Below are 11,800 nucleotides of genomic sequence, written 5' to 3'. Positions count from 1 at the left end.
GCGAATTCGCATGCATTTACAAAGCTGTTTAGAAAGAAATGTGTGTTGTTGTTGATTTTCAATTTTTATTTTATTTTGGGTATCACCGCATCACGGGTTAGAATGGCAAGGCAAAGGGGCCTTCACGCGCATGAGAAAGAAACAGAAGAGCAAGAAAAAAAAAGGTCTATTGGAGAAGGACCAGGCCGTTGTGGCCCGTCTTGCGTTGTTGCCCGGAGACGTTGCGTATCTGCAAACTCGGAGTTTTGGGGGAACTTTGTCTGTTTGACTTTTTTTATATTGCCTGGTGTGTGATTCTGTACAGTACCTTGCATGTTCATTTCCTTTTTTCCTTCGACTTTTTTTTTAACAAACTTCACGTGAGCCAATACAAAATTTCTGCACCAAACGTCAAGTAAATTTGCTGTTGTATTTCCATAGGTCGGGGATGGAAGCGTAGTAAATCTCGTCTAGGTATATATCTCTTCTGTCAAACCGTTGAGCTTCAAGCCCGTCTTGGCAATGTCGTTGACATCGACCAGAAAGTCAAGCGGCATCTCGACAAGGGTGCCTCGCACACGGCCGAGCCATTCCCGAAGCTCCTTGATACCACCGGGAAACTCGCTGCGGACCACGTGTCCGTATTCCACCTTTTCAGGTGTTTTTGGATCCTCGTTCTTCTTGGGGTCTTCCTTTTCCCTCTCGAGTTGCGGGGCGTCTTGGTCAACCTGAGCCTGCTCTTGGGCTTGAACATTTTCGTCAGCCTGTTGTAGCTCCCCATTTTCCTCCTTCTTGAACTCTCCATCTGTTTCGCTGCTCGAAGTGTTCTTTCCATGTTCTGTGGCATCTTCACTGGGGCTGTCGTCTGTCTTCGGAGCCTCCGTCTTACTAGGATTGTTCTCCTTCTTAACGTCTGCTGCTGTCTTGAAGCGCTTGGTGAAGAACTCGTCATAGTCCTTCCAGGTCCGCACCGTGTCATCTGGAACAGGATGAAAGGCTTTTCGGAATATTTCCGTGTTGGACTTTGCCGTACCGCGCCAGAGATTTGTGAAGTTTGGATGCAAAGGATCGCGGACGAGAACATCGGCGGGTGAGCCCCAGTCATATTCGTTGAGGGAATCCGTGATGGGATACCAGTTTGTGTTGGGCTGCTCAGGGTCCTGGTGAGGGAGCAGACCTAGGTGCTTGCGGAAAATTTCGCGGCGAAGGGATGAAGCAAACTTGGAGGCTTCGTAGGGCTTACCATCCATGGTGCTAGACACTGAAGGGCCGTTCTCGATGACAACGGCAATTTCTGAATCATGGGTGCCCAGCTGTGAGCGATCGTTGAGATTCGCAGAGCCGCAGATGACAAGACGGTCATCGGCAATAAGAAGTTTCGAGTGAATGTAAAGTTCCTCGCTAACGAATGCATCCATCTCGGCATCTGGATTACCATCCCAGGCAAAATGCGAGAGCTCGTCTCGTCCATCCATGTAGGCAGCAACGATGGAATCTTTTGTCTCGTCTGCCACCGTTTGCGCTTGCTCCTGGTACTGTTTGTAAGAATACTTAGTTCCACCCGTACCCTCGCCCTGAGGAAAGCGACCTGCGCCAACCTGGTCGTCATGCTCCTTTCTTGCCTCTTCGTATTCAACCCCAGCTTTAATTTCGGCTTCCTTCATAGTGGCAGAGGTATTGATACGATCGAAGTTGCGCAGGTTGTAAAAGCTAATGTAGTCACTAGGGTCCTCAATGCCGGCCTGTCGAAGGCGTTCAATGATGCTGTGGCCTCCACGCGAGATGGAGTTGTATTGATACTTCATAATGGCACGAGTACCAAGCGCATCGTTGGACTTGAGATCGCCAGCAAAAGCTGGAACAGCAGGCATAACAACCCAGATTTTGAAGTGCTCATTGTTGGTGTGAGCGCGGCGAATTCTTTGAACAATAGCTGCACCTATTTTGTTCACAACGGGATGCTGTTTATTGCTTGTTGCGGTAATGAAGAACTTGGAAGGATGAGAGGCGGGGCCAATATGCGCAAGTCACAAATCTATTGTTACGTACCTGGTTTTCAATATAGACAAAATGCCGGGCTTTTAAAATGACATCAACGTACGCGTTGGCAATGGAGTGCTCTGTGCGATGACCGGAGGACCAGCGAGTACAGCTGATTCCAATTAGCATGAATTGACGCGCCTGCTCTCAGCAGAGTGGTCTTACCTGCGAGTAAGCTGAAGTTGCAGCTTGTCTTCTTGTTTTGCGGCTTTCTTACGGCCGAGACCGCGTAGACCCCTGGTGAATTTTCTTCTAAGTGAACCAACTGCTTGGTGCACACTCTTCCCAATCTCCTCGATTGGATCTGGGGCATCCATGAGCGTATACTTGTCGCCATTCTTTTCGCCGTATTTGGATTCATATATGTAATTCCTACTGTTTCGTAAGAAAATGACTATTAAAGAGGTATCGGATTGTCTTGACGTACCATCGGTCGACGAAATGATCGACGAGGCTTTCAGTGATGCCGCCCGTCATGCAGAGGGCCACATCGGACCACCCCATTCTTGAGCTTTGAGTTCTGTCCACTATAGACTCGTCAGTTAATCGAGTTCTTAGTACAGGAGGAATGATTCTCGTGCATACGCTTATTCTGGTTCCAGTCGCCAACATCGGAAAAGTCAAAAATCCGAGCATTGTTGTAATCTTGGCCAGGGAAGATGATGGCATCCAGGTTGCCCGGGTGCGCATCAGCAATTGGGTGGCTATTGGTATCCCAGCGGCCAAAACAAAGGTCTAGGCCGCCCATAAAACACATTCTACTGTCAACAATGAGGAGCTTTTCGTGGTGTGCCCAGTAGAGGACAATGTCGTCGGTAACCCCGTAGATGGCCTTGATAGCAGCATGCGATGCCTTAGCGAGCTCAAAGTGGGTAAGATCTTTGACAGCTTTCTTAAACTCTGATTTGATATCGTACCCAGTGAGGACATGGTCTGGGTGGCGGAAGACGTGAATGTTGGGGTGCAGAGCCTCCAGTGCCTTTTTCGTATGCTACAATATTGTGAGAGGATGTTCTAGTAAGGCGACTTGTGGAAGTTTGCTCACAGCGGAATCAAGTGTTAATGCAGCTTGCACTTCTTTATAAATGATGATATTGACAGTGACTCCACGCTCGGCAGCAGCCTTGAGCATAGCGTCTAAGCGATACTGTGCATTTTTGGAAGGTGGTCGCCGCAGGTACAGTTCGGGACTTAGCCACCAGTCAAGAATATAGATTGATTCCTGGGCCCCTGAGCAACGAGTTTAGCAAACTACACAACTCAAGACGGAGAATTATTCCCTCACGCTCGAGCGCCTGAGAGACGGCGTAGAAGTAGGAGCAGCCGTCGACGAACCATTTCGCATCGCCGGTAGTTTCCGGCGCAAAAGAGTGATAGCGATTGGTAATATGCTCAGGGTGCAAGTGATCGCAGACATGTCCAACGTGGGAATGAGAGTGTTTCTCGCCGCCGAAAAGCGCTTCGAGCCCAGCCTCGACCTTCTTGAAGGGCGTCTGGTGGTGGGCTTCCGACGCCTGGGAATCGGGCTCCATTTCTGAACACCTGTACTTTTCCGTGGCAGTGAAGGTCGAACGACGATATAGACACATTGTAAGAAGGAGCGTCGAAAGTGGAAGGCTGGGAACAAAGTCGAGCAGATTAGTTAGCGCCGTTGGCTGATGGTAACGTGTACAGGGTCAAGCAAGCCACATGAACATACGATGCAACCTCGCCGGCGAGGCGGGACTAGTAAACGTCGAAATAGGATCGTAGGTGGTGAGTATGAATAGAATCGATGGGGATTGATTCATAAAGTAGGTAGGATATAATTTGGTGGAGGCAAAGTCGGCCAGCGCCTGCCCTCAAAGCAGAACGCTTACAAACGCAACAACTGAATCTCGGTCCATCGTCGTACGCTGGAGAGGATGAAGCTTCCTTTTTGTTTCATTGCTCTCCCCCTCTACTTCTCGATTCTATTTCCGGTGATCTTAGACATTTTTCGATATGATGTTATCGCTGCTTGGCGAAGTTGCCATTATATGCATATTGCATGCAGGAGACAGGACTGGGCTACCCGGTGATGCTCGCTTCTAGCCTCAAGTCAAGGTACGCGGCCGCCAAAGCTCCTCCACTTTCCTCAACGAGAACGAAAAAAATCCCCAAAACCTGGACAGGGCAGCCGACTGAAACCACAGAATCTGTGCCGAATTACGTCCCAATAGCAGAGCATATCATCGAATTGAGAATTCATCTCCAAGCACGGGTCAATCAGCCGACGCAGATCGCAAGCATTCCGTTTCGAAAACGTCGCTGCGGCGCGCCAACGTACCTTGCTCACCAGCATCCGCCATCTCCGAGATCGCAAACAGCACATCGCATATCGCGCATTGCTCGCCGCCGTGCCGCTCTTCCAATTTGGAGGCTACTTCCTGGTAGACACATCATGGCGCACTCGGCGTCCGTCGTCTTGTTCGACGCCAAAGAGCACTCTCATGTGACGCCGTATCTTGCCGCTATCCATGCATCCTGCATCCGGCTGGACCGCACAATAGCCACATTTTTGCCGCCCCTCTCGCATGAGAAGCTGCTGTCATGGTGGAAGGGCCGGATAGCAGAGATTTCGGAGGGCAACCGGGTTATGTTTCTCCTGGTAGATAACCTGGAGCCCTCTGGCCGCATCAAAGGACCCGACATTATGGGCGCCGTCATGATGTTCATGCCATGGTCGGAAACGGGAGGTTTTCGATGCATGGTTGAGAAGCTGCTTATACACACGAATTTCCGTGGCAGAGGAGGCGCCAGATTATTAATGAATGCGCTCGAGGCGGAGGCACTTAAGCAGCATCGAACAATGCTTGTATGTTTGCATCAATCTGGGTATCGACGTGATGTCGCTAACATGTTTTTCATTTTCTTACAGCTCCTGGATACAGAGACGGGATCCGCAGCCGAAGCTGTCTACAGGAAACTCGGATACACTGAAGTAGGCAAAATCCCCGGCTATGGCATCAGCCCCACAGGAGAGTTGAAAGGCGGCACGTTCTTCTACAAAGACTTGACGAAAGACTACGGCGAATGACTAGGGGAACGCATGTCTGCGCGATAGGATCAGACGACCAATATATCAAGTTGCAGCTACTACCTGACTGACATGGCGCACATGTGGGCAGCCCATATCACCAGCCCCATCGATCTGGCACTTTACCACGCGGTTGTTCGAAGCCGTTACTGATGAAGGAAAAACGGCGTTGGGGAATTAACTTTTTAAGGCTATTAACGTCTGTTTGGCAAGCCACCTCGTTCTGCAACTCCCGTCTCCAGCGGACATGGCCGTAGGTGTGGAAGCTTCCCCTGTTGGGCCACCGAGGAAGCGCAGCCATGTTCGTGCGATCAGTGGCTAGCGTGAGCCATCTTCGCCCGAATTGGCCTACCACAGCGTTGCATTTCCCCAGGTGCTCGCCATGGACATGCCCCAGCCTCAACGCCAGGTGCTGGCTCGTGGTTGTGCAGGCGCGTTATTGGCAGCTCGGCATAGATTTTGTAGCAATATTCGGTCGCCACACATTAGCTGCAAGCACAGATACTCTGTACAAAAATTCTTCGCATTTTCCACTAGCTGAAGTTCCGCAATGATGATGGCGTCGTCAAAAGTTCTGACCCGCAATTGGCCGCCTTGCTTCATCGGAACCTGGGCCAGCTTGAGCGTCCCAGCTAACACGAAAAGAGCAGGCAGTCCATGAGATAAAAAAAGAGCCCGCGTCTGACCGTTGTCTTTTCTTCTTCTTTTTCGTTCCTGATTGTCCTTGACTGGTATCGTCGAACTGCCCATTGCTTCCTCTTGTTCAATTGCTGCTCATCCAGCCACAATGGTCAACTCCGCCATTCTCCCCGCTGCGGCGCTCGTCCCGCTCGCCGCCGCCGCCTTGTACCCTGGGGTCACCAGCGACAACCACACCTGCGTTCTGAGTGCGATTGCCATAACAGATTCCCGAGCCGATGGCTACTCTCGTGTCACTGGTCGCTAACTTTTTTTCCTTAAGGCAAGCCTGTGCTCTCTTGCTCCGCAGGTGCAGTTCCCGGCAAGGTCGACACTTGCTGCTCCGAGACCTTTGGAGGCTTGGTGGTACGGAAACAACAGGCTTCGTCGCTGTGGTTGTGACATGATTAACTAATAACGGATGACGGAGTAGCTTCAAACCCAGTTTTGGGACGTGTACACTGGACTGGAGAGCAACGGCCAAATTCTGCCCAAGAAATCTTGGACCGTTCACGGTCTCTGGCCTGGTGGGGAACCAACATGCCCTCCGTTGGCTTTGACGTTCGCTAACTTGGGAACTGTCTCTAGACTTTTGCAATGGTGTGTTCCGATTCAACTGGTGTACTTCCTACCGCTTCTAACTATTACTTCAGGCTCTTACACCCAGTACTGCGACCTGAGCCGTCAGTATGACCCTAAGCCTTCGCCCAACACCACGACTGGCACGCCCACTGGCACCCCCGTCCCCCCCTACAAGGGCGAGCCCATTGACAAGTGGTTTGCGTCCTACGGCAAATCCGACCTCCTTGCATGGATGAACAAGTACTGGGTCAGCCAAGGTGACCCTAACTGGGTCTTCTGGGCACACGAATTCTCCAAACACGCCACCTGCTTCTCTACCTTCCAGACCGAATGCTTCGTACGTCGTCAATACCTCCGCTGTAAAAACCGACGGCGATAACACTTACTAACGTATTTACTTCACCTCACAGGGTCCCAAGGTCAACGAGCACGACGATCTGTTCGAGTTCTTCGAGACCGTCATCAGCTACTACAAGGACCTGCCTACCTGGCACTGGCTCGCCAACGCCGGCATCAAGCCCTCCAACACGACTGCCTACACCCTGTCCCACATTCAGGCCGCACTCCGGGAGGGCTACGGCAAGGTCCCCTACCTGGGCTGTGGCGGCCCCAAGTACAACGAGACCGCGGCCGGCAAGGGCTCCCGCGACAATGGCCGCACACAGCTCCAGGAGGTCTGGTACTACAACCACGTCATCGGCCGCGTCCAGAACAAGGATGTGGTCCGCGTCGACGCTGATGTCGTCGGTGGCAGCCTCGGCAACTGCGCCAAGGCTGAGAACGCTGTCTGGTACTACAAGCGCGCCAACGGCAGCGAGACCACTGGCTGCCAGAGGAACTAGGCGGAAAAAGATTCTCGACCGAAGGCGATGATCTTTGTTAGAAGAAGTAGCGATATGGATATAATTGTATATACTGATTGACAGTTATTCACCACAGTGTGAAGTACGCGTCCTTCATATCATATATAAAAACCAAAATAGCATCCATTTTCGTCGTTCCGAGCAATAGAAGGGTGCAGAAAGAAATCTATACAGAAACTCCAACTACTCGAAATGTGTTCCTCCACTGCCCTCCCTCCACTCGGCCAAGATCAGATGTAACCGAATTATTTTTTCGTATGCCTTGCGTCCATTCCTCACAAGCCCGCTTCACACTTCCACATGCGCGCCTAGCCATTACTCGTCATCCGTCAGCTCCTCCACTTTGGGCGCCACGTAGCGCTGTTGAGTCCCCGTGTTGATCTGGGTATCGGTACCGGTCGTGGTCGCGCTGGTGGGTGCGACTTGTCCAGCGGCGGCGGCCATGGTCGAGTTGGTCGCGCCGGCCTGCTGAGCACGCTTCTTCTTCTTCTTGGGCTTCTCAGTCTACATGGCTGGTTAGCATATAGACGACCGATTTCCAGACATTTCCTCTTGCGCGGAGCATCTAAGGGGTCTGATTTGCTTACCTCATGCCAGGCCCAGACGGGTCGGAAGCTGTCCATGAAGGAGACGTCCTCCCAGAGGTTGGGGTACAGCCACAGGCCGGGCGGGACGGCAAAGTATGTGATGCAGAAGAGAATGACGCGGAAGATGGCCATGGCGAAGAAGAGGCCGAGGAGGCCGAGCATGCCCCAGCTGAGGTAGTAGACGCCCTGGCGGAGCTTGAGCGGCCAGAGCGGGTAGAGGACGATGGCGAAGATGGCGACGAGGGCGAGGGCGGCGTAGAGCTGGCGCTTGACCTGGCTGCCCTCCCAGAGCCAGACGTAGTAGAGCTCGTCCTGGGCCTCCTGCTGCTGCTCGATGCGCACGTTCCACTGGCCCTTGACGCGCTTGGGCTTCTTACCGTTGGGGCCGAGGGCGGGCTCGATCTGGGAGACGCGCAGCGCGAGCATGCTGAGGGGCAGAAGCTTGAACGTGTTCTCGAGGGACGCGCGGTCGGTGATCTCGGGTAGGAGGGGGTTCTTCTTGCGGGCCTTTTCGTAGGCGGGGGACTGGAGGGCTCGCAGCGCACGCTTGACTACACACTCCTTGTTAGCAACAACTGCGCGCCGGGTCGCCATCTTTGAGGCCTGCCTGGGGAAAGAGAGCCGTACCTCGGAACATGTCCTTGCGCTCCCCGTTGAGGATGACGGTGCGAGGCTTCAGCTCCTGCCCGCGAAGGAACTTGGCGAGCGCGATGGCCTTGGGGTTGGGCGGCCCCGGGGTGATGGGCTGGGGCTGGCCCTGCTGCTGCTGGTGCGGGTGGGAGTGGCCGTGGCCACCGTCCTGGTCGTGGTCGTGCGAGTGGCCGTGGTCGTGGCCGTCGCCGCCGTGCTGGTGTTGATGCTGTTGCTGGGCCGCCTGCATGGCCTGCATCCGTTGGCGCTTGATGTGCTCGATGAACTCGGGGACCGTCATGCCGGCCTTTTGCGCATCCTCGGTGATGCGGCGCTGCAACTCTGCGATCTGCTCGGGCGTGGGCTGCTGGCCCGGGCCGGGCATGGGCATGGGCATGCCGCCCTGGGGGGGTTGTTGCTGCGGCGGCGGCGCAGACATTGCGATCGCGGGCGTTGGGGGCTTCTGCGAACAATGAGATGGGGAAACTTCCGAGTTGGCGATGAAATAAATTGAAACAACTCGTAAAATCCGGAGAGCGGACACCCAAGTGGTTAGAAGAAAAGAAGGCAACTGCTGGTGCGGTTGGCGGAAGTGTAAATTTAATGTGGTCACTCCTCTCCTGGGATGACACCTATCACACAACTGGCCCATTCACTTTTCTGACCAGGTGGCTTTGCTTGGCTTTGGGTGCGCCGGATCGTCTATTACCCGCGATCCGGTCAAGGCTGCACCAGTGCTAATATCGCACTTTGGCGGCTTTACGTGGGGCGCTAGAAAGGCATTAACCTGTTTAGAAGCTACGCCCAACCGATCCAGCGAACCTCAATCATCTCAAGCAGCGCGCAATCACAATGAGTGATAGTCTGACCCAGCTACAGGATGCTGTTGACCAGGTAAGTGATGCGCCGGCTATGCCTTAGCTGCGCTGCCGCAGAAACTAACGCGTATCGTCCGCAGCTCGCGCAACAGTTTGTCGCATCCTTACACTTTGTCCATCGGCGACACGATCTCCAAACTCTCGGACCGAATGACAAGATCCGCGACGTGAAGCTCGAGCCCGAGCAGAGAGAAGGTTCGTCATTTGAGCGTACCAAAAAGGCAGCTCTGTCTGCTAACGCGGCAGCAAAACATAGTCGATCCCCTCCCAGCGGACGAATTCGCAGCCGGCCTGAACGAACTCTCGCGCGACCTCATATTCAAGGAGCAGCAGATCGAATACCTGATATCGCTGCTTCCAGGCCTGAACAATAGCGAACAAGATCAAGAAAAGGCCATCAAGGACCTCGAGGAGGACCTGAAGGGGGCGGAAGCCGAGCGACAAGAGGCGCTCAAGGAACGCGACGCCATCCTTGGGCAGCTGGACTCGGTTATTTGCGGCATTCGACGACCTTGAATGACTTCGCATGATGCTGATGCCAAAACAGGTGCTTTTTCATGACATGGGTAGCGAGGAGTTAACGGGAACCGGCCCTGGACTGGTTTGTGGCCACAGTGAATTTGCCACTGCGCGGGCGCTCCCCTGATTTTGCATTAATTACAGCCCGTCTATCTCATTTCTTCTAGCTCGGCTATTCTAGTATGCGATTACACTAAGCGCGAATAGATGATTTACTTCGACTTGAAAAATTGGGGGTAAATGTCGCGGAGTTCCCTCAGGTGCTTAATCTGGAACTGTGATGCTTGTGTCGCCGGCTCCTTGATGCCCTCCTCGACCAAGTGAGCGGCCGTCCACCCAAAGGCCTTGGCGCTCTTACAATTGTTGTACGAATCGTCTTTGAAACGCGGTCAGCAGATAGGCCCCCTCAAGACCGACAAACTAGAACTTACCGACGAAATAGCAGTCGGCAGGGTTCTGGACGCCGGCTTGACGCATGCTTCTCCTGTAGCTATCGGGATTGGGCTTGCAGACAAACGGCACCGCAGAATAATCGCAGTACGTCAATCCCTCAAACTGGTCGTCGATACCGAGCAGCTTGACGACTCTCTCGCCGTGCGTCTTGTAAGCATTGGTGAAGAGCCAGAGTCTGACCTTGCTCCTGTCAATGTCCTGGAGCAGCTGGCGCAGCTCTGCGTTCGGCTTGATGACGGTCTCGAGCGGAAGAGCGTCGTCGACCTTGGCGTTGTATTCCATGGGATCGATCTCGTGGTGGCGCACAAGACCCTCGATGGCCAGACCGTAGTTTGTGTAGTACTCGCTGTGCAGCCGCACCGCCTCCTCGTCGGGGAGGTTGAGATGCTGGGCAAAGTACTTGTCAATGAGATCAGACATGAGTTCCTGTACCTTGGTGCCTATTCAGCTGTCAGAACCTGCATTTTCACACTATTTCTATGTGACTTACTTCGCGCATAGAGGCAGTTGTCAATGTCGCTGTTGCAGTCGCGTTAGTCTGGCAGTGAGATTGAGCTTAGTGGCATGCTCCTACAAGAACAAGACGGGCAGTTTTGACCGGCCTCCATTTGTGGCAGTCATTTTAGATATTGTTGCCGACGATCGAATAGGCGAGTATTTTGGTGACTGAGACGAAGTGTTGTTTCTTGACGGCCGGAAGGCGCCGAGTGGCTTGTTGTGCTACTCTTCCGATGAGGTGGCAATGTAGTCTCCAGCTGTGCGTGAGGTCAAGGCAATCTCTTGGAGCAATATCATGTACGGATGGGTTGGTGGTGCAATTCGGTGATACAGATGTAGATGGCGCTCATGAGCCGTTTATTAGGTTGCCGTCGAGGACGGCCTTCCTTCCACCGACCTTGAGTCATCCCGCTAAACTGGGCCGACTGGCCAGTCACATCAAGCAAGCCTACCCACGCCTTGGCGCGGGAAGCGATGGAGAAAGGAGACACGGGAGCACAAAGAGATCAAAAGGCCGTGCTACCAATAGTTGAAAGTGATAGATTTCAGCTACATAGGACCCAAAAACTTTACAGAAGGATTTACAAAAGAAAAGCAAAAGCCCCGAACACGTAAACTCATGCTCATCTGGCACCTTAATAATAGATGGCGTAGGCTTGTGGCTGGCCATTCTGCCAGACTCACCGCCTGAGACATGTGGATATTCCAGTCAAAAGCGAAATTAAACATGCCTCTTACTTATTTATTCCCTTGACAAAAGCTTGGACAGGGAAACAAGCCCAGACCAACAGAGCAGAATGGCTCAGTGCGTCTTGTCATAGCTTGCGCAAGCTCCTCACTTGGAGCTTCTTCAGAAGCGTCGCTTGACTGTTCCCCTAACGTTACTGAGATTACGAGCAAGAGGCACGATAGAGTCGTAGCCGCTCCTGCCACTCGCTCGCGCGCCGCGCAACTACCAAGCGAACGAACAGGCAGACGAGACAATCTGCTCCGGATATGAACCTCGAAAAAATTGCTGTTAGATTCAACGCGATC

General features: G+C 53.1%; 6 protein-coding genes across 6 annotated transcripts; 3 read left to right on the top strand and 3 right to left on the bottom strand.

The window, feature by feature from the left end:
• Positions 1–449: 449 nt before the first annotated feature.
• On the bottom strand, positions 450–3,551 carry ISF_05515 (phospholipase D; the record flags this gene model as incomplete). Its single annotated transcript, XM_018849120.1, has 7 exons — positions 450–1,970; positions 2,029–2,131; positions 2,185–2,391; positions 2,447–2,546; positions 2,605–3,010; positions 3,065–3,249; positions 3,305–3,551. The coding sequence occupies 7 exons, from the start codon at positions 3,549–3,551 to the stop codon at positions 450–452; spliced, it is 2,769 nt and encodes a 922-aa protein (XP_018703691.1).
• Positions 3,552–4,441: 890 nt separating this feature from the next.
• Positions 4,442–5,077, top strand: ISF_05514 (Acyl-CoA N-acyltransferase; the record flags this gene model as incomplete). The annotated part of the gene is made up of 2 exons (XM_018849119.1): positions 4,442–4,855; positions 4,919–5,077. 2 exons carry the CDS (start codon positions 4,442–4,444, stop codon positions 5,075–5,077), a joined length of 573 nt encoding a protein of 190 aa, XP_018703690.1.
• A 787-nt stretch (positions 5,078–5,864) lies between these two features.
• Positions 5,865–7,179, top strand: ISF_05513 (ribonuclease T2 precursor; the record flags this gene model as incomplete). Its single annotated transcript, XM_018849118.1, has 6 exons — positions 5,865–6,015; positions 6,066–6,121; positions 6,189–6,282; positions 6,344–6,355; positions 6,409–6,674; positions 6,748–7,179. 6 exons carry the CDS (start codon positions 5,865–5,867, stop codon positions 7,177–7,179), a joined length of 1,011 nt encoding a protein of 336 aa, XP_018703689.1.
• Positions 7,180–7,515: 336 nt separating this feature from the next.
• On the bottom strand, positions 7,516–8,856 carry ISF_05512 (translocation protein SEC62; the record flags this gene model as incomplete). The annotated part of the gene is made up of 3 exons (XM_018849117.1): positions 7,516–7,704; positions 7,788–8,338; positions 8,415–8,856. 3 exons carry the CDS (start codon positions 8,854–8,856, stop codon positions 7,516–7,518), a joined length of 1,182 nt encoding a protein of 393 aa, XP_018703688.1.
• A 413-nt stretch (positions 8,857–9,269) lies between these two features.
• On the top strand, positions 9,270–9,811 carry ISF_05511 (Mediator complex, subunit Med21/Med9; the record flags this gene model as incomplete). The annotated part of the gene is made up of 3 exons (XM_018849116.1): positions 9,270–9,311; positions 9,376–9,490; positions 9,552–9,811. 3 exons carry the CDS (start codon positions 9,270–9,272, stop codon positions 9,809–9,811), a joined length of 417 nt encoding a protein of 138 aa, XP_018703687.1.
• A 215-nt stretch (positions 9,812–10,026) lies between these two features.
• Positions 10,027–10,888, bottom strand: ISF_05510 (pyrimidine 5'-nucleotidase; the record flags this gene model as incomplete). The annotated part of the gene is made up of 4 exons (XM_018849115.1): positions 10,027–10,190; positions 10,246–10,707; positions 10,758–10,786; positions 10,842–10,888. The coding sequence occupies 4 exons, from the start codon at positions 10,886–10,888 to the stop codon at positions 10,027–10,029; spliced, it is 702 nt and encodes a 233-aa protein (XP_018703686.1).
• Positions 10,889–11,800: the final 912 nt, after the last annotated feature.

The sequence above is a fragment of the Cordyceps fumosorosea genome (genome assembly GCF_001636725.1).
Source record: "Cordyceps fumosorosea ARSEF 2679 chromosome Unknown scaffold_13, whole genome shotgun sequence".
Taxonomy (NCBI): domain Eukaryota; kingdom Fungi; phylum Ascomycota; class Sordariomycetes; order Hypocreales; family Cordycipitaceae; genus Cordyceps; species Cordyceps fumosorosea.
This window is presented reverse-complemented; position numbering and strand designations above follow the sequence as displayed.